The 21,689-nt window shown below is 32.9% G+C and overlaps 4 protein-coding genes and 1 long non-coding RNA gene across 9 annotated transcripts; 2 read left to right on the top strand and 3 right to left on the bottom strand.

Moving 5' to 3' along the window:
* Nucleotides 1-240: 240 nt before the first annotated feature.
* LOC122565708 (nucleoredoxin-like) lies at nucleotides 241-10,703 on the bottom strand. Its single transcript, XM_043721943.1, has 7 exons — nucleotides 10,079-10,703; nucleotides 1,974-2,243; nucleotides 1,322-1,422; nucleotides 1,011-1,206; nucleotides 839-929; nucleotides 551-687; nucleotides 241-468 (listed from the first exon to the last, which is right to left on the bottom strand). The coding sequence occupies exons 1-7, from the start codon at nucleotides 10,574-10,576 to the stop codon at nucleotides 241-243; spliced, it is 1,521 nt and encodes a 506-aa protein (XP_043577878.1). The 5' UTR covers nucleotides 10,577-10,703.
* A 613-nt stretch (nucleotides 10,704-11,316) lies between these two features.
* On the top strand, nucleotides 11,317-12,218 carry LOC122577923 (mitochondrial import inner membrane translocase subunit Tim10 B-like). Its single transcript, XM_043749628.1, has 3 exons — nucleotides 11,317-11,630; nucleotides 11,754-11,849; nucleotides 11,993-12,218. The coding sequence occupies exons 1-3, from the start codon at nucleotides 11,607-11,609 to the stop codon at nucleotides 12,164-12,166; spliced, it is 294 nt and encodes a 97-aa protein (XP_043605563.1). The 5' UTR covers nucleotides 11,317-11,606; the 3' UTR covers nucleotides 12,167-12,218.
* Nucleotides 12,219-14,499: 2,281 nt separating this feature from the next.
* Nucleotides 14,500-17,218, bottom strand: LOC122565752 (arfaptin-2). Of its 5 annotated transcripts, none has more exons than XM_043722054.1 (7): nucleotides 16,910-17,218; nucleotides 16,565-16,765; nucleotides 15,987-16,175; nucleotides 15,725-15,892; nucleotides 15,342-15,663; nucleotides 15,077-15,254; nucleotides 14,500-14,996 (listed from the first exon to the last, which is right to left on the bottom strand). In XM_043722054.1, the coding sequence occupies exons 3-7, from the start codon at nucleotides 16,156-16,158 to the stop codon at nucleotides 14,844-14,846; spliced, it is 993 nt and encodes a 330-aa protein (XP_043577989.1). In that variant the 5' UTR covers nucleotides 16,159-16,175; nucleotides 16,565-16,765; nucleotides 16,910-17,218; the 3' UTR covers nucleotides 14,500-14,843. The 5 variants fall into 5 exon arrangements, with proteins under 5 accessions (XP_043577989.1, XP_043577988.1, XP_043577990.1 ...); XM_043722053.1 differs by lacking the exon at nucleotides 16,910-17,218 and adding an exon at nucleotides 16,836-16,891; XM_043722055.1 differs by lacking the exon at nucleotides 16,910-17,218 and adding an exon at nucleotides 16,805-16,867 and having other exon boundaries at nucleotides 16,565-16,681.
* A 263-nt stretch (nucleotides 17,219-17,481) lies between these two features.
* LOC122565751 (protein Pixie) lies at nucleotides 17,482-20,985 on the top strand. The gene is made up of 9 exons (XM_043722051.1): nucleotides 17,482-17,595; nucleotides 18,339-18,572; nucleotides 18,698-18,913; nucleotides 18,996-19,203; nucleotides 19,324-19,510; nucleotides 19,585-19,991; nucleotides 20,087-20,399; nucleotides 20,482-20,716; nucleotides 20,795-20,985. The coding sequence occupies exons 2-9, from the start codon at nucleotides 18,360-18,362 to the stop codon at nucleotides 20,840-20,842; spliced, it is 1,827 nt and encodes a 608-aa protein (XP_043577986.1). The 5' UTR covers nucleotides 17,482-17,595; nucleotides 18,339-18,359; the 3' UTR covers nucleotides 20,843-20,985.
* Nucleotides 20,986-21,145: 160 nt separating this feature from the next.
* Nucleotides 21,146-21,685, bottom strand: LOC122565753. Its single transcript, XR_006316268.1, has 2 exons — nucleotides 21,598-21,685; nucleotides 21,146-21,309 (listed from the first exon to the last, which is right to left on the bottom strand). It is a non-coding gene; the product is annotated as an uncharacterized LOC122565753 (long non-coding RNA).
* Between the last annotated feature and the right edge of the window lie 4 nt (nucleotides 21,686-21,689).

Raw genomic sequence — 21,689 nt, 5'->3', positions numbered from 1 at the left:
TATGATATTATAATACATGTCTTTTGGTTACTTCCACAAAGGGGTGTGCGAATACAAGCGCCATTTTGCGCGAGATCCTTCCTACGAAAGGAGCAATGGTATCACAGAGACAGGATTGAGAAGAGAGGATGGGGTTTCTTTTTTTTGTGGTTGTATAATGACCACTTAAAATCTTGACTGCTCCTTCCTCCACATAGCTTTCAATATTTTGTATAAAATTGTCAATTGGTTTTCAAAAATTCAAGTAGAAACGTAATCATTCTTAGCAGTTTTATGTACTGCAGCTATTTTGTTTATAGGCAATTTGTCATTGCGAAAACTATCGACAAATTGTTGTACAGAATCTACAGTTATTTCGGCACCATCTTCCATCACCACATAAATTCCTCGAGGTATATCAATTGCTGTTAAGAGGGGTACAGCATCATCTAAACCGACAAATTCACGAAGAATATCTGATGTTTCACACTATAAGGAAAACAATAGTATATCCATTAAATTGAGAGTAATTATTAATAATTAGTTATGGGTAAATACGATTTGTACTTACGTCTAATGCTACATAAAATTGCAAAATATCATCTGGATCATCGTAATTTGGATCATAGTCAGGTCTACCTTGTCTGTACGCCTGTGCAGCTGGCAATAATACACTCTCTGCGAATTGAATCTCGCAGTCTTCACCTTCTATCAGAGCATAATAATGACATAAATAAACTACTGGTACTATACATACATAGAAAGATTTTTATTTATTTAACGACCAATATGTTTCTAAAGTTTTGTTTTATCTTTGTGTCGGTTCATTTTGTATACAAATTTTATAAAGTGAACTTACCAACAAAAAGAATAATTGCCGGTGCATCATGCAATGAAGCGGCGTATTTTTCAGTTAAAATATTCACCAGACGACTGGTCCATGGAAAATTCTGAAAAATTGAAGACTTTATATCAAAAACAGCAGAAAAACGATGAAGTAATACAAGTCGATCCAATAAATTTTTATTTACCAATCCTTCAGGATCCTCGATTAATTCCGCCCGACCATCCAAAGTTATAATGTTATCTCGGGGGTCAAGTATTACTAAAGTGGGTATTGCTTGTACGTCGAGAGCACTTGCTAATTTTCGTCGTCTCTCTTCTTGACTAAAAGGTATCCTCAACCAAGGCATCGTTTCAATGTAAACGTTGTAGGACTCTTCGCTCCTAACATCATAGAAATTGTATTTCAATTAATAACTATACCGTAATTACTTACTATGTAAGTATATATTTTACGTTTTATTCGAAATGAGTAAGTGACATGATTTTTTCAACTTACCTATCTGAACTTACAAAGATCACCTCGAAATCGTGACCCCTCTCTCGAATTCGCTGATAGGTGTCCACAAGTTGCGGAGTAAATGCTTTACAAGGTGGACACTGTATAAACACAGAAAATGTGTATCATTTTCCATATGATATTTATAAAGGAAAAAAGTTATATTTTCTCGTCAAAATAATGAATTCAAAAGAAATACGAGTCAAACAAGATGATATATTTTTTGTTCTCTGTCTTCTACAATATCTAACGTTACGTTATATTATTAAATAGCAACGTTATTTTATGATCGTTAGCTTCACACTGTTATTGTTACCTAAGATTCTCTTTTTAACTTGCACGATATAAGCATGAAACAGTTTGGAATTGTTGATCGATTATTCAGTGCAGGAGAATTAGAGCACAAACGGTTAATTTTAACCACGGTGAAAAATACGTAGATTTAATCATATTTTCCAATATCTCGTTAATTATAAATTTCCAAGAAATCGATAGTTTGAAGAATAGAATACTACTTTAGCGCTGTGAATAATTCGTACACGAATATTTTTATACACATCCGCGCGACTTATAAATATCGAAACGAATACGAGAAATATACTTTTCAGCTTTACATAGTTGAAACTTATGAGAATACTGTGTAAGTATATACCCAATGTGCGCTGAAGTAAACACCCTTAAAGCAATGACGTAACTCTTCGTGTAGCATGGGTTCGTTACTATCGCGTGCCCTACATGGCAATAAGGGTCCATCTTCGAGAGCAGCCTTCGGATGAGGAGCCTTCCAAGGAAATTCAGCCCCGCTGGAATCGCCCATGGTTCGCTCTACGCCTCCTCTGGTTATCACCGAGCCGTTAGAACCGTCCAATAAAATCAAAGTTGGTACATCGGCCTTTATCCGATACCTTCGAGTCAGTCTGGTCTGTAAAAGAGATACTTGGTCGGCTATAAGAGTATTTCAATGTTGATCGCGAGATTCTTCAAACTCCTCCATAAATATTCGCGAGAGCCACCATTCTTTGTTTTAAATCGCAAGAGAAGATTTCCATTCGACAAGATTGCAATAATCTCTGCGACTTGATTCCTGATCAAAGTATGAAATCGAGAGAAAAATTTAAGCGATTGTATAAACGTTCTAACATATATTTCTATAAGAAAAAGAGCCGTATATATCGACGAAACGAAACCTGTTTTAATGAAATGTGAAAGGTGTAACTAGGCAGGAGTAATTGAAGTTGCATATCGATGAAATACGTGTATTGTATTTTACTATATTTTAATATGTAAAATGAGATGTATTTTGGATGGAAATAAAGTCGAACCAAAGTAGAAAGCTTGATCAGAATTATTCGCTCCAATAATTTTATTATTTACCGGAAGCATCAAAGCATAATATGTGATAAATTAAATTAACGACTGCTATATTTACACTAATCAGAAATAGTAAAATTACTGTTTTCCTCTTTACGCCTCGATTCAGATATTTCTCCAAATTGTTTTCAAAACACGATAAAATAAGAGAAATCGATATAAAAGTTACTTTTGCATTCGATTATTATCCAGAGTCATACCGATAAAAGGTAATAGCGCAATCCTCATCGGTGTTTTATGTTGTACGGTTTTACGAAAATACGTTTCTCGCCACGTAAACTGTGGTTTTGAATTCAGCTCGCAGAGCACTTGAGTATTGGCTACAAAGAAGAAGAAAAAAAGAGTTGAAGCAAAAAGAAGGAGAAAGATGGAAAGATCGAAACCCATCAATTTCAGGAACCGTGAGAGGAATAACGTGACGATATAAACGAACGAGGCGTCGTGTGTGCCGCGTGCACACGCACGTTCAAGAAATTCGAAACACGTAGCTTGCCGCCTCTGTTTCTTCCGTTATCCTTCTAGCGCGCAACGAAATTCAAGCACGGCGAAAAAGGGCGCAACGAGTGTCTACAGGGGAGTAATGTCTGCTGACAATGAGTGCTATCCCTTCTGCCCCCCAGCTGCATGATTACAGTGCTACAAGAGGCAAAAAAGGGACGAGAATGGGAGGCAAGGGAAAGGGGCACGAACATGATAGTAGAAACTGGTTGAAAGTTTTTCAAGCCGGAAGAGATAAGAAAGGATGAACGCGCACGGGAAAGATATACATATAAGCAAATAACCCCAGACGGGGTTAGATTTCCGTTTTTTCCTAGATAAGCAGTCAACCCTCTCAATACTATGCTCGAGTTGAGAGAGAAGTATTAGCGGTTCCTTTCCTTTCTTTTCATATCCTTTTTTAAAAAGGAAGTATCTTCCCGTTTTAGTGGTACGAAGATAGCAGAGACCGGTTGATAATAAGAATCGCCGTCTCTTCTAGCAGGCTGCACGATTATAATACATAGTATGAACCGTGAAAACAGAGATGATAAGAAAGCTAAAAGTTCTTGCAGCGGCGCAAATAAGAAAGGATGGCAGTTTCGAAGGGTGCAGACTTGCTGGAAATTCTTTTGTGGATTCTGAAACAAGCGGTAGCTGCAGCTACCTATATACTTTCTTTAGTTGTATTGTTTTGAATTTCTCGTAGTTTCGAATGAACTTTTGTAATAAAATTACTGATGGAGCTTGTCATATTGTTTGCTGTTTATACATATAGAGACTTTGATTATTTTATTTAATTCCAAGATTATCCTTGAAGCAGGGGTTTCTATGTCCTACGCGTTATGTATTTTTACTATCCTTTATCCGTTATGTATCCTATTTTTATTTACTCTAATAAAGTTCTAATCAATTATCCTAATGTTTAACCATTTATTCTTAAAAAAAAAATACTTTTTCTACCAATAGGAAAACAGTAGAATTCATTATATATTTAAAATAAGCAAATAGTCGGTCTCAAATGCTTTGATACCGTTAAACGATGCATTAACGATTTTTGTCGATCGCACTAGGACGTACTTACACTTACGTACTTCTCTCGGAAAGATGATCAACTATAGTATTCGTTAGCATTGAATACTGATTCCCGTTAAGCTGTCTGATTACAAGAGAACAAAAGGAGCAGAGAAGATCGAAGCACAATGGACATATTGCAGAAGCCTTTTATACCAGGGTAGATAATGAAGAACAGTCTAAGAGGTGAAATAAAGTTTCCAATCATTTCAGATTTTTCGATGACGAATAATTCATTCGTACGACGCCATTTCGTACATTGTTGCGCTTATTACTATAGCTGTCCTATCTACGCCTTCCATTTCTAAATATTATTTATATAAAGATTATCGATATCATTTTATAAAAAAAAATAGCAATGTACTTACATCGCTATGATCGTTTACCCGCCAATTTGAACGACTAACAGTCGAAACAAATGTTTATACCCCAATGTTCAATTTTCCTATTACAGGCGAAGACGACAACGAACCAAGCAACAGAATCGAATAGCTGTCGCGTGATATAAGCTTCCGCGGAGATAAAAGCATGTCTCGATCAGCGGATCTGGTTTAAAAAGACCAGAGAGATTTCAATAAATCTTCGGTAACCGACACCTATCGCGCAATCGATCCTCCCTCGAAACTTTCGTTGCTCGACAGGTAATTTTCTGGCGGACCTTTTCCTTGGGAAGGACTATATACCCTTGGCAGTATTTTCCCGATCGAGGGAGATCGGGAGACGAGTAAAATTCGGAGGACGATGCGCTGTAGCCGAACAGAAAGAGGGTGAGCGTTGGAATAAGGCAAGAAGGGTTTTCTTCTCTAGGTAGCCGAACGTGCGACGTCGTACGTTATCGCGACCCTTCACGGGGAGGCATTACCTCGTCCCTTCGTATATTTCCTAGGGCGCTTTCTCGTTCGTTCCTACGCTCGATGTATATATACATTGGTTCGCCGTCTCCGTCTGGAGCGGTCGATAACGCGTACGTCCTCCCTTGGCGTTGCTGCCGCTCGCTCGACGGTGCTATCGTTATTTCCCCCGGTGGTCTGTATGTCCCCTACCACGCCACTTCCATCGCTCCTGCTTGCTCGTTCCCCCGTGTCGTCCTTGCTCCATCGCCCGCTTACCCTCGTCGATTCTCTTTCTCCCTCCCGGCAACGGAACGCTTGTGTCGCTACGAAAAATCCTCGTGTGATACCATTATTCTATCTACACACTGACTAGCCACGTTCGATTAAACGTTTCCTCCATGCTTGCTACGAGTAAGTGTCGAATATCGGATATCCGACGAATATCAAGATTACGCGAGTCAAAATCGCTTTCGATCGTACAGGCTTTTTCAACGAGATTACTTTCTTTCGTATGAACGACCGTACTTCGTTTTTGATTGTTTCAACTATTTCGAGTACGGATCACGGATACGGAAGAGGATTTTGAAAGATGAAGGATAATTTGAAAAGTGACGTTTTCTACTCTTCATTTTTTAGCAGACACTCTGCCATTTAGTCTCTCTCCGGCAAGGGGAACCCTTTGCCATGCCATGACATCGGGTAGAAGACGAGCGATGGAGGGGAAGGGATGAGATCACTGTTGACTCGTTCGCGCGCGTTCAATCGCCTTCTTCGTGAACGACAGAGGTGCACAACGCGCGCTTTGTCGCGCTAAATTTTCCGGAAAGCTTTCTTGTCGTTAAATGGTTTATCTCGCCGACGCGCGTTTTGCGTTATATAATTACAATGCGTGTTATTCGCAAAAGTATAAAGAGCTTTTTAAAATACGTTTTAAAGTACTTCAAAAAATAAGATTCGTACATAAACGTTGTTGACCAATCACGAGTAAACTTCTAGTTTAGTTAGCTTCTGCGTAAAATAATTGACGACGCGAGTTAGTCTTTATATAACATAGACGGCCAACAATGTGTTAAGAAAAGAAACAGGTACAAATTTTAAAATTTTATGTATTTTCCATTCGATATCTAATTTTTCCAAAATTGTTCATTTTCAAAGCTAATTCTACTTCTAGAATTTTCAAGATTCTATCATTTTTATTGAATTCCTATAAAATTGAGTGAACTTTACATATATGTATATACCATTGCATCTAGATTAAGTACAATTTGGTATGACGCGATCTGTGAACGTTGTTAATCGATTTGACGTAGGGGTGAACATAATTTGGAGTTGCGCACCCCTGGTATATACAGATATCGGCCTCCCGACGTCTCTCGTCCGACCGAGACTGACGAGACCACTGTGTTTCCATTGGTCAACCCCAGCAACGTCTTAAGACTACCATGCTTTCAATTACACGCAAACGACTACACGTTTGTGCATCGCTTGAAAATGTTACGGAACATGGAAGAACTGTTCGCATCCTATAAAGGATCGATTTTGTAAATTATAACGGATAACAATGGAAACACGTTTGAAACGTTTACGTTCCCATCGAAATATCTTCGAAAGGAAGATCCTTGACGGAATAGCGTAGTAGAAATATTTAACTAAAAGAGAAGAAACAAAATTTAGCGTCGCTTAAATTAAAATAAGAATAAGAACGTAGAAATTAAGATAGTGTATAATCTAAAAGGACGAATTAAATGGCTAAGAGACATTGGGAGAGCATCGGTAAGGAAATGACGCGAAACATTTAATTTTTTTTAATTCGCCCAACTTTCTACCACTTTTATGGGTATGATACGAGCGGCGTCAAAGCATTTGCAGGGTTTCACGCGAGTTTTTGAGTCATAGGTACTGGAATACATTTATTCGGACGATTCGTATGTACTACACTTTTTCTTTGACCACTGCCGAGTAGGTCGTGTGTAATCTACACGATATACCAGGTAAAAAGCAGACAGGAGCAGAAAAGGGAGGAGGAGGAATAGGTGTGGGTGGATGGAAACGGGGTGGAAGAAGGTGGAGGAAGGATTACATAGTGCCGCGTACGGGCCACTCTGTGTACGGACTGCCTCAAAGTCTATCTAGATTCCAACGTCTCTCTCCTTCCTTTTTTTTTCCTTGCTGTTTCAGTCGTTTTCGGGGAGCGGAGGAGACCTGCATCGCCACCGATTCGCGCGCGCGCTCTCTCTCTCTCTTTTCTCTCTATGTACGCTCAAACGTAAACATCTTTCCTCTCTTTTCGGTTTGCTACCTTCCGTCGCTTTCTTGATCTCGCCGGCCGAATGAGAAAGCTATTTGCGGAAGATATGGGTCGGCCACCCCGAATGCAAAGGCTGTCTTGACTCTTTCTCAGGTGCTTCTGCGTCTAAGGCAAAGCCTCCCGCCATATACCTTTATGAAACGGTTTACGTCGTACAAACGATGAGCAGCGCGCCTCTATTACCTAGCTGTTCAAGCAGCCGGACACTCAGTTGCTTCCTTGATACCACTAACCGTTCAGTTTTGTCGAACAAACTGGACACAGTCGCCTCGCTCCCTTCTCAAGGAGCGACGTAAAAAGATAGCCCCGGCTGCCACCGGAGATCAATACGGACTTCATTAACGATGCATGGTAACGCAACGATAGCTCGCGTTATTAACCGTAATCTCTGCCAATTACTTGCTTCTTTTTTTTGTGCTTATTGACAAATTTACGTTATGATCTCGTGAAACATTTTCTTTTTAATATTTTTGTTTTCAATAGACAATAATGGGATTAAGAATTTACTTTGCTTGGCATTGTTTCTGGCTTCTTTGTTTGCTTTCAATGCGAAAAGGTAAAAAAAATGTTGAACGAGAAAGAGAAAGATGGTGAAAGAGGGAAAATTTGATCGTCGTTTCTTTCTTGCAACCTTCCACAACCCAAAGTTGCTCTTCTCATTGTTAAATGAATGGAACTGTATACAAAGAACCTACGATTTCAAGGGGGTGATTCCCAACGTGGATCAGGTAGATAGGCGGAATAACGAGCAAGGAAGAATCACGAGGCTACTTGACGCTAATTGCGCAGGACTCTTATCGTTACATTTACTCGCGAATCAGACTGTCAAGTATATATGTATATACATACATACATACATACATACATACATATATATATTTTTCTTTGTCTATTACTCTATATGTGTATATATATATATATCACAAACACTAACAACTCGAGTGGCTTGACTAATGATCGTAAAAAAAAAGACAGAGAATAACAACCTCCAATCGTTCCTTACATTCACATGCTGCTAATGCGTATGCATCCAATAAGTACTAACAGCAGCCGCCTTACATAGCAATTTTAAAGCATCTCTATTACACAAATGCAAACTATCCAACGTAAACCGCTGTTTCAAACCGTCATATAGAAAACCGTTACTTTCCTTTTTCATTTCTCTTTTCTTTCATGTCATTTCTTTTTAATTCGTTACCCCGATGCAATAGTAGAACCTCGTTAACGTGCATAAAAAGTATAGGGGAAACCGAATATCCACTATGCGTGTGCGAAGTGTTGCAACGTAACGCAGAGTCACTCAAACTTTCGAGACAAGAGATATGTGCGTCATCGAGGTGCGTGGGTGATGAAAAGATCAATGTACGATGCCGTCCTACCGTCTGCTTTTAATCGCCACGAACAAAATTCTCGTCTCAATTTCAATTCATTCATTCGCTTGTTTCCAATTAAAACGGCGTTAGGAATTTTTTCACAGATTTTCGTAACCCCTTGGTAAAATTATTAGATTTACAATTTCTTCCAGCACCATCTGCAGGGTGAAATTGTTACCTTAACCGGCATTTCTGTTACTTGGATTTCTGAAATTATTTTTTAATTCATTAGATTCTTTTTGACTTGGACAAAATCTTCGTATAATGTATCATTTGTCTATAAACCTGTACTATAAAAAGAAAAAGAAATAGATTAAAATACGCTTTACTAGAAAGGAGTCGTACAAATGTTGATTAAAAAAGAAAAAAGGAAACATATTTGATCGTGACTGAAAAAGCACGTTGGTAGTTAGTTCGTAGAGAAGCAGATGTTTTGTGGAAATATTACGAACGATTTTTAGTTAGAGAAAGTCGACTCTGCCTCGTGTGTCGGTGCAAATAAAATCGGACCCTAAATAGCACGTCTGGCGAGGGGTTAAAACACCCGTTGGAAATAAAAAAGCCGCTGCGCGCACAGTCCTTCTGCATAACAGCATGTGTGCCTTCTCTATGTATACATGTGTAACTTTATGACAGACATATGTATACAAATTTCAAATGATACGCTCGCCTCAATTGATCACAGCCCGTCTGACCGTAAAATTCGCATAGCCGGTGAAAAAGTCGTGAAGAAAAGCTGCCACCGTTGGGAAATATGGGAAAACCATTAAAATTATTATCTCGTACGGTGTTTCGAATTAATACCAACCATTATTCGGCTTAAAAAGCCAATCTAATTATTTGATTGAATTTAATTGAAATAGTGTGGCTGCGCGATCTCAGTGATAAAGATTTGGTGATATCGGCTTCAAGCAAAAATAAAGAGAAAGAGAGAGATGGAGTAATTCGAGTGCAATTATTTAGGAATGTTCTTTTGCTCGTTATAATCTCGATGGAGGTGAATAAAATTGAAAACAAGAAAATATATCGAATAAAAGATACATAGAAGCTACGAAATAAACATAGTATGAAAATGTTTTAGTGTTTCTGAAAATTTTCGAGAAAGAAAATATGATTGTTAATTTCGTAAAACTTAATAGTAAAAATAGATATGCATGACATTAACGTGTTTACAACGCCTTATTTTAGTACTATTTGAATGCCAGAAGTATTACTATCCATAATTTTTTCAACGATATCCCAATAAAGATAAGTAAAAATCGAACAAAATATAGGAGGAGTAGAAATCGAAATATGAAAGAATTACAGAGATGCGTGTTACCTTTCTCTCGTAGTCCAAGTTCGGTACAGCCAACCAGGGTAACTCTGCAACGTGTGCACGGAAACTTTCTTCAAAGTCGAGGACATCGGCTACGTTACTCCAAAGAACCACGTGCACGACCTCGAACTTTTTCCTCCTTTCTCTACCTCTGGTGGAATTCTCTGTGTCCCGATCGTTTCCCGTGTGTGACGGGGATAACGAGTTGACATTGGTGTACAGGTCGAGCAGCTGACGCGTAAAGTCATCGCACGTAGCACCGGGATTAATGAAACTAAAATACACACCGATCACTTCACAAGTCGGCTGGCCCTCTTCATCGACAAGCATACCATTTGCATCGCACGGTTTTGTGTCTTGTTGATTAACCTGACTGCACCGCGACAGTTGTTTACCGAACAGTCTATGTTGCCAACAGACTGGTTTCGCGGCGGCCGCAGGTGACTTTTTCGTTACGTTTCCCGAGCTGGATGATGTCTGCTCGCTATAGCACGCGGCCATCGCACGTAACAATTAGCCCGCTTCATTCACCGGCGACACGCACTGACAAACTTTCCGTTTCTACACTGCTTTCAAATCGAACTCGGTACTCCTTGCTCCGTCAACGCCGACTGATTCACGTTTCGCTGACTCGGGACCCGCAACCAATCACAGACGTTTCGATCCGGTTGAACCCGAGCGCCCCCGAATCGCGCCGATAACGCGCGCTTTTTCTCAATATTGGATGTATTCAAATTATTCCTTTTTCTTTTTCGATTAACGTATCCTTATATAAACTGTAGAAACCTATTTTTTTTAATTTTTCCATTGTTTCATCATTTTCTCATATGTGTACCTGTTGTTATAATGCTGTTTTTTATTTCGCATAAATTTCCATTGATGTTTCATTCGTCGTAGATATTATTTAATATTATATTGTGTAAAGTTTTAATCGAGAAAATGAAATATGTTACAGATAAATAATATTGAAAGAAATGTACAACACATATTATGTTACAAGTTTCAAATTGTACTACATTCTTGAGTATTTCAAATATTCTGGATATACGTTGACTTAGTCTTTATTTGGAAAGAAATTTAAGCTATCATAAGTCGCTGAAAGTATTACAGTTTTTAAACTATTTAATATTTACAATAAGTGTTTAAAGGTAGAAAGAAAACAATTATTTTATTTAATAGTTGTATGTATATATGTACATACGTATATGTAAGTAATTTAATCATGTTTCGATAGTGTAACATATAAACGCAACATGATATTATTCATTAATGAATCCTGAAAAAGATAGTGACTTTGCAAAGTTATTGCAATACTGTTATTTCATTAATTAACAATTTTTAATTAAAATTATTTTATTCGAGCTTTTGTTTACCAAAATCGATCAAAACATATCAATGATCGATATTGAACTTATCGATACTAATTTAAAGTACATTTACGTGACATAACCTGGATAACAGTAAAACCGGCGAATACTGTGACATTGTAAATTTATTATTTAAGTTGGGAATTAAAATAAATAATTCAAATATGGATGCTTCGATTATCAGAAATGTACTTAATTATCAATAATCCATGTTTAGTAACTGATTATTTACCCCTAACCTATTTCATCTATTGTACATGGAAATATCGATAAAATCACATTTTTATGTATTAATGTCGTATTTTTTATAGATGAAGGATTTCCATTATTTGTTTAATCAAATGTCTGAAACATGTTTCAAGACGTGCGTGAGTACATTTATGTCAAGGGATATATCTACAGAAGAGGTATGTTATAATTAAATTGAAAAGATATTATTGGTTTTATTTATAAAATGCATATATCCCATCACAATTATCGAATCTACAAGTACTTAAGTACTAAAAAATATAAAATTTGTTTTTTTATTATGTTTTTAATTTTGCCATAGATTCAATGCATAGAGAACTGTTCAGGCAAACATATCCACGCGAATCACAAAATAATGGAAATATTTATGGAAGTGCAACCTGCTATTGCTCGTAAAAGCATGGAGGAATTTCAAAAGACTCAGGCAGCTTTAGATGCAGCACAAAAAGAACAGAATTCTGAAAGCAATAGATAGTCAATTTTGTAAATTAATTAGGTCTTCTAATAAATATATTTTTTAAACCTAACTGTATTTCAAGTTACTTTTCTTCCCGTATGTATTTATTGTTATTTATAATTATTTACCAATCAGTTCTTGTAAAACACTTATATAGATTCTATAAAAATAATAAATATACAAAATACTATAATTACCTTTTTGATAATACATTTCTAGTTTTTAAATAAAACTTGATATTTTGATAGAAAACAGTGCTAGTAATTAACAAGAATTCTATACAAAGCAAGATATATAAGCATTCATTTATTGTTTGGAGTTTGTATACACATAATATACACACAATAACATCATGATTAGGAACATAATATAGTAGCTACAATACATTTCACAACTTAAAAAGTGCTTCAACTGGATATTTCAAGTTATTCTGTGTAACTTCTCGTTCTTATTTCTACTTAATAAATATAAGATTTTATTTTTGTTTAATTACAGTATTTGCTTTTGTTGGTCTAAACATTCCTAAAAAACCTGTTAAATAATGGAATGTATTTTCTATAGATTTATAATAAAAAGATGTAATAATTTTCAGAAATTATATATTAAGTCAATTTGCATTATGTAAAAAAATAAAATGTTATTATTACAGTATGAATCATAATTTTTGCTTTATACATAAATGTAGATGTATAATGATGATAATTCGCAAAAATTTGGAAAGCGAATTGTACATTTATTTGATGTACAATTCACTCATACACATTATTATATGTGTATTTGAAAATTTGTATTATGATCACATTGGAAGAGTTAGTTTAAAACATGATAAGATGTATTGATGATGTCATAATATAACTAGCTTCATTTTTATGGTTTAAGTTACTATTAATGTTACTGTAAACTTTAAGTATAAGCAACAAACAATAATGACAATGTACATACATTTATTATATCTATACTAAAAATTTGTCTATTTATGAAGCGTAATAATTCATAACGTTTCGGTATACACAATAGTGCTGCTTTAAAAGAAATATTTGTATACATAATGTCAATATGTATGAAAGTATATAAAATTATAATTTTACACAAGCCATTTAATTTTTAAATATTCACTTATAAAATATGACTAGTTTGAATCTGTTTTGCAACAGTTAAATATTTTCCTTTTCACACATTAATCAAAATTGATTCTTTTTTTTAGTAAACCAATGTGGTATATATAAAAATGTAAATAAACTTATATTTTCTATATTAAAATACTCAAAAGTTTTCTAAAAGTTAGATATTATAATTACATATTATCTTTTGTGTTATGATAATATCTTCAATAATAAAATAAAAATTATTTATTTTGTAAAAATGTATATAACATAATCTGAAAAAGAAAGTAAAATTAAGTAAACTTAGTTACAAGCATCTTTGTATAAATATTAATTGCACAAAGGAAGTACCATTAATTTAAAAATATGATTAGATTAATCATAAGCATGTGACTTGTTCCTATTTTTATCAAAACAATTGATTATTACATAAAAAAATTATAAATAAAGCCAATATATACATACAACTAGACTGCAGATATTTATACAAATTCACATTTTTCAGTATATAATTAAAAGAGTATAGCCTTAGCAGAAAATTGTTTTAGACAATACAAGTATCTTATTTTAGGTACAAGTACACAGAAAGCACTATATGATATTTTATATACTTCTTCAAATCATATACATACTGTTCAATTTTGCACTTTTAAATTTGCTGTAAAATGCATAAAAATCCGCAGTCTACATATAATAACAAATGTGTAGAAATATTGAACATTTAATGTATGGAGTGTTCAAAAATGATTGTATCAAATTAACATACAGCACTTATTAAATTAAACCATCTAATATTAACATTTTTTTCGCTCATTTTAATTAGCACCGCATATTTTAAAAATATGATATAATCTTTTTTGATCCTGTGTAGTTGGAAGTACTCAAATTCTCTTTCTTTTGAAATAGATTAAATTTAACAACGTGCGTAAATAAGGAATACATCTTGACCTAATAGTTATTAGAGAATCAAAGTTAAAATTTGGTCAATATTTTTATTATTTAAAATGAAATGAGGAATATTAAAATAATATAGTTCTGAATTTGTTTAATTCATCGAATTTAAATTGATGCTAATATAAATAAAGAAACAATACTGTTTTTTACATACCGTAAAATTCAAAGCTCAATATATCATCATAGTTTATGTATTTACATTAAAACTTCTTTAAGTCAGATATAAAAATTAAATATCTATTGCCTCTAAAGTTTTGTAAGCATTGCTATCAAATAAAAAGAATCTTCATTGAATCTTTTATCAGAAGTTATTCATTATTATTAACTGTTGCATATAATTATTAATTATATAATTGAAATTCACTGATACATATGACATGTATCACGGATATTGGCCAATATTTAAAGCATAATTCAGAAATTATTCAGTCTGTTTTTAGATGACAATCTATTCTTCTTCAAAAACTTATTGAAACTGACAAACTATTTGACAGCAGTGTCCTTTAGTACGTTTTCAAGAGCGTTTGAAAGTTGTTCTACCTTGTCATTTCCTTTGTCTTTCAAGAAGAAATTCGTATGGACGAATGCATTTTTTTATTCATGTTTTCCATAACTTGAATTCATTTCTTCTAATGTAACTACTGTTCAAGCCACGATGGTAAAGATGAATTTGGTGATTTAACTTTTATGTTAAATTGCTTTAGTGTGGCTTCCAGAGCAGTTTGATTTCCAGAAAAATAAGCAGATACTGCATTGTGGAATAATAATAATTGTTTATGCATTACCTTGATCTGTAATAAGAAAAAGAAATTGTCACAATATGTAGCGTTTTAAAAGAATATATTATAAAAAATTAAATCTAATAACATACTCTATTTTCATCTAAAAATTTAAGTTTAATTGAAACATCTGATCTTAGTTTTTCAAAATTTTGCTTATGCTCTTCATAATTTGCCTGCGCTGCTTCCAATCTGGCTGCATTGCTGCTATCATTTTTTGTTACTTGTGCTAATGCTTCAAGATCTGTTCTATATGCATCGTATTCTATTCTGTAAACAAATCTCTTTTGTTTATAAGTATTTGCAAAGTATATTTAACTATTTCTGTAGTTAAAACAGTGTGATATTAACAATTACCTTGCTGTTTCATATTGTCGTACTGTAAATAATGTGTCTTCGATAGTTTTATTACAAAGTGTATTTACTGAAGAAACAAAAAAGTTTAAGGCCCCTAATAATGTTTCACCATTTTTAGTCAAATTCCTTTGAGTTTCTGAATTATATAGAAACTCTTCTTGTAACTCTGGAGATTTTTGTGCTAACTCAGAAAATGCTTCCCCTAAAGCATGTTGCGTTTGAACAACATGATGAAAATGAGAAGCTAATGCTCTAGATAATCGTAACACATTGCAGTACTTTCTTTGAGTATCTCTTAATAATTCAATTTGTGTTTCAAGTTCTAGAAAGAAAAGTTATATAAGAAACATAAATAACATTAAGCTATATTACATAGAACTTACCTGAATCTACTGTACGGGATGTTTTCCCAAGTTTTTCATACATTAATTGTCTTGTACACTTATATGTAGAAATACTCCAATTTTTAATGCTTTCAATTTTACTCTGAGCAGTACGCATTGTCTGTGTATCACCATTCTGAATAGGTGTATTTGGAGATACTGTTACAGCTATTAAATATATAAAAATATTTGAGTAATGTTCAAATTAATTCTTTGCAATAGCTTTATTAGATTATACTTCATTAACACAAATCCCACTTACACATTTGAGATATAGGACTGCCCAATGTTAAGTTTATTGTAGCTGGTCTGGGTTGATTTTCATTATTACAATTATTTGGTACATGAGGTGGAGGAGTTCCACTATGAACTGCACTGTCGCTATCATTTAAAGATGGAGCATCTTTCAACATTTCATGAATACTTCGCTCCATTCCACTTAATGCAACAGCTATATTATGATATAAATAAAAAAATATATTAATATATTTAACATGTTTTTGGATAAAAAGTAAAATTAAAACCTTTTGGAAAGTAAACAATTGGAAAATTTAGAATATATCTTAAGAAAGATATTAATATAATATATCATAAAAAATAGATCTCAACAAATCTAATTAATAAAGACTGATCAAAACATTACTGAAAATTAATCTAGAAAACATAGATATAATTACTGAATATTCGTAATAATTTTATGAAAAGATTTACGAACAAAAATGGTGACCAATATTACACAGGAAGTCAAAAAATTTACAAAAGAAAATGTTTACATGAAACCGCCATTTTTTATAATATACAAGTCTCAAAAATTGTTATGTATAAATACAAAGATCTTACATGTAATAATAAATAGTAAGTATTATAGTACATTATAGTACACTAATCTTTGACACTGCATCAATTAAGTGAATTGTATAAACAAAAGACGCATCAAGAACTGTCATATGACACCTGCTTTAAAACCAAATACGGTTAGGCTAATATTTGTTCATATACATCAGAGTAATGTATTGTTGAAACAGTCAGGAACTAAAGTCTCTAAAAAGTAAAATGACATTATTTTGAGGTAGTACTCACTACAAAATCAGAAGATATAAGTAATTCCTACTATTCTATGCTTAAATCTTCAGAACAAATCTTTATAATGCTTCATGGAAGATATAAATGATATAATATACATACCGACCTAGGTGGCGTACACTGGCGTATGTCTCAATCTTTGGAAACACCCGGAAAGTTAAATTTATAATAATAATTTATAATAATTTCGTTCAATTTATATTGTGTAATATTTTTTTCCTATTATAGTAAATGATTATATTTCAATGTACATTAATACAAATCTTAAAGTCAAAGTATAATATAAATTGTGAATAATGACAATTATATGTTTCGCAGTTTATACATTCTTCTTTTTTTTTAGGAATTAAAAGCTAAATTATGTATGTAAAAATTTTTTATGAGTGGATGTATGTGTACGTAGCTAAATGGATAAACGAGAATACACTCACTAATATATAACACTGTGAATGCTATACATCAGTAAATGCAAGTCAATGAGGAAAATAATTATGAAACAAGGCCTTTTATGGCTGAAAATAAATTATTTACTACTTTATGCAAATTTTTATAAAATTATGTGATTCGTCTAGATTAACAATATATAAATGTTTTATTATAGTTAGAAGAATGTTACGGTTATTATAAGAATTAAAAGTTATTTAAGAAGATATATTTCTTATCGAGCACGTACTCTATGTCATTTCTATATTCTATGATCGAAGTAGGGACATGTGGTGGTGTGCGAGTGCGGAAGCTCCTTCGAAAAGGTTGTAAAGGAGTTTCCTCCACGTTTTTGGTTTTGACAGGTATACGTTTGTACAAGTCTATATTAAGTACTATGAAGTAATGGCCTAACACATATGAAAAAAATTATTTTTATTAATTATGTGGTATATTTATAAACTACTATTACATTAACATGTTTTATTATTAATTGCCTGAGGTTAGAAACTCGTGGTAGAACTGAGCATTGTATTTTCATGTATTTAAACATTTTAACTAAATACAAATATATGAAAATTATAATATAATATGTTTAATTTTAATTTATTGTTTTTTATTTTCATTACATTCTTTCATTTTATACAGCCCTAATTGAAAAAGTGGTTACTCGTTTATGACGGAATATAAGCAGAACATATGTTGAAATATTTTCTAAGTAGTTCAATTATTTAATAATATTCCTCTTTGAGAAAAATTTTGATTAAACAAATTCAATTATTTCAAAATATAATATGTTTAATAAAGTTCTACATTATTTTCAATCTAGTGTATATATTTTGATTGTTTGAATACATTCTTGTTAAAATATTTACATTTAAGTTGTAATTCCATTGTCAATTTGTTATGTCAATTTCATATTTCTTATTTAATAACCGCAATTACTTGTAATATTGTATTGTAGTATTGTATATTGTAATAGCGATTATATTATTTAAAATTTTGTATTATGCACATAATTTAGTATTTAAAAAGCAATAGAATTTAAAATTATGATAAATTTTAAATATTCCTTTGTTAAATCTAAATTCTATAATAACATTTTCAGGCAGGTAAATATTTTACCATCATGCCACCAAAAAAGTCAATGGAGGAAACTGATCGGTTGACTCGTATAGCTATTGTTAATTCTGATAAATGTAAACCAAAACGGTGCAGGCAAGAATGCAAAAGATCTTGTCCAGTAGTACGAATGGGAAAACTTTGTATAGAAGTTACTCCTAATAGCAAGATAGCATCAATATCTGAAGAACTGTGTATTGGATGTGGTATTTGTGTCAAGGTATAATAAGAAATGTTATAGAGAAATATTAGTGAATAATAGAGAACAATATTATTATATTAAATTAATAATAACCATTCTAATATTTTATTATTATAATAATATATATATATATGTATTTTTAGAAATGTCCGTTCGAGGCAATATCTATTATTAATCTTCCTAGTAATTTAGAGAAGGAAACGACACATCGTTATTCAAAAAATTCATTTAAACTGCACAGACTGCCTATTCCAAGACCTGGAGAAGTATTAGGTTTGGTTGGAACTAATGGAATTGGGAAATCAACTGCTCTTAAAATTTTGGCAGGCAAACAAAAGCCTAATTTAGGACGATTTTCAGTACGTATAATAATATATTTTCTTTACATAATATACATTTTTTTTTATAAGTTTATGGATTTTTCTTGTTTAATTAATATAGGATCCACCAGATTGGACAGAAATTTTAAGCCATTTTAGAGGTAGTGAATTGCAGAATTATTTTACCAAAATATTGGAAGATGATTTAAAAGCTCTTATCAAACCTCAGTATGTAGATCAAATTCCTAAAGCTGTAAAAGGCACTGTACAACAGCTTTTAGACAAAAAGGATGAGTGTAAAAATCAGATAGAAATTTGTAAAATGTTGGGTAAGTTCAAATTACTGTTAATAATTTATATTTTTAAGATATTTTAAGAATAGCGATAAAATAATAAAAATTAAGCGAGGAAGCCGATTTTTAACAATGGAATTATTGAATTTCTTTTAGATTTAATGCACATACGTGATAGAGGTATTGATGCACTTTCTGGTGGAGAACTTCAACGTTTTGCATGTGCTATGGTGTGCATTCAAAATGGAGACATTTTTATGTTTGATGAACCATCTTCATATTTAGATGTAAAGCAACGCCTCAATGCGGCTGTGACGATTCGATCTCTTATTCATCCCGATAAGTAAATAGTATAGATAATTTAAATAATATAATAAAAATATACATATAATTTAAAATATCATTCCTATTTATCAGGTTCATAATAGTAGTGGAACATGACTTATCAGTTTTAGACTATTTGTCTGATTTTATTTGTTGCCTTTATGGAGTTCCGGGAGCGTATGGTGTTGTTACTATGCCTTTCTCTGTTAGAGAAGGTATAAATATTTTCCTCGATGGTTTTGTGCCAACCGAAAATTTGAGATTCCGCGAGGAATCTCTTGTATTTAAAGTAGCCGAAAGTGCAACCGAGGAAGAAGTCAAACGCATGAATCATTACGAATATCCCGCGATGACGAAGACAATGGGTTCTTTTAAATTAAATGTTGAAAAGGGTCAATTTACAGATTCAGAAATTCTTGTGCTACTTGGTGAAAATGGAACGGGGAAAACGACATTCATCAGAATGTTGGCTGGTAATTTGCCACCTGATGACGGATCGGGTAAGTAAAGTCAGATTTACTTCAGTCAAGAAATTTTTCATATATTCGTTATGTATTAAACAAAAAAGTAAATGATTTAATTTTATTCTTTGTAGGAAGTATTCCCCAGTTACATATTAGTTACAAACCACAAAAAATTAGTCCCAAATCTCAAGGCATTGTACGGCAATTATTACATGAAAAAATTAGGGACGCTTATGTTCACCCTCAATTTGTAACGGACGTTATGAAGCCGTTAAAAATAGATGATATTATGGATCAAGAAGTACAGAATCTCTCTGGAGGAGAATTACAACGAGTGGCTTTAGCTTTATGTCTTGGAAAGCCTGCCGATGTTTATTTAATCGATGAACCTTCTGCTTATCTGGACTCTGAGCAACGTTTAGTTGCAGCTAAAGTAATAAAACGGTAATTGAAAATTCCGGGTATTTATATTAATCTGTATTATTAAAAAAAAAAAACAAAAAATCAAAATACGCGATTATTTTAGGTTTATTTTACATGCGAAGAAAACGGGATTCGTAGTAGAGCATGACTTTATCATGGCTACGTACTTGGCTGACCGTGTAATTGTATTTTCCGGTACTCCATCATTAGCGACTACAGCTCATAGTCCGCAATCTCTATTAAATGGAATGAACAGATTTTTAGAACTTTTAGGCATTACGTTCAGAAGAGATCCAAACAATTTCAGACCGAGGATTAATAAGAGCCAGTCCGTGAAAGTATGTTACTCTATTTTAGATATTACCTTTTTTTATGTCATCAATTTTCTCGTACATATTTTATTTTATTGTTAATAGGATTTGGAACAGAAGAAAGCTGGGCAATATTTCTTCCTCGAAGAATGAGATATGATCTCATCCACAAGTTGAATAGCAGCTGGTATAAGATACTGCTCAGAAGTTTTTGTAAATCTTTATATCTTTAAAAGCCGGGAATGGATATCTTATTAATATATTAAATATTAATGCCGCATATTTTGCATTGAATTGAAATATTATTCGTTTCGGCACATCACTTTTGTCTATGCGATATTTATTTAAATAGATAATGCAGTTTTCCTATAAACATCTTGATATATTACAAATTTGATTTAAACGAACATACAACTGTATTTTTATATTGAATACGACGCCACAGACTTATTTATGTCTATAAATATATGTCAGTTTGCATTTCCAACTCGATAAGTGAATAATATAATGCATTTCATGTATAAATAATTTATGTTCAATTATGTAAAAGAAATTAAGGGAGATGGAGCATCTCGTATATGTACATGTACATCTGCTATACAACATGAATTATAATACATCTGAAATATAAAAAAAGATAACGTGTTAATTATTTGTCAAACCTCATGAATTTAATGCTTTTACATTATACAATATGAAAGAAAAGTTGTGACTTTCATCCAAAGATAATATAAAGGTGCAATTTAGAACAATATTTCCTTTTAATCTAAACGCTTTGCATTATTTTTTGAATTATCAGAATTAAGCAGAGAAGTAAAATATTTCTGAATTATAAGTTAGAATTAAAAAACACTATCTTACGAAGATATAACACTTTTCTTAATACTTTGATTAGGACATTAAGTCACCTTGAAGATGATATTTTTAATGTGTTTTTGCGTATACGACAAAATAGAAAGAGGGAAAATGTTTCGGACTTATCTAAGCAAACTCGACGTAA

Source organism: Bombus pyrosoma, linkage group LG3 (genome assembly GCF_014825855.1).
Source record: "Bombus pyrosoma isolate SC7728 linkage group LG3, ASM1482585v1, whole genome shotgun sequence".
Classification (NCBI taxonomy): Eukaryota; Metazoa; Arthropoda; class Insecta; order Hymenoptera; family Apidae; genus Bombus; species Bombus pyrosoma.
This window is presented reverse-complemented; position numbering and strand designations above follow the sequence as displayed.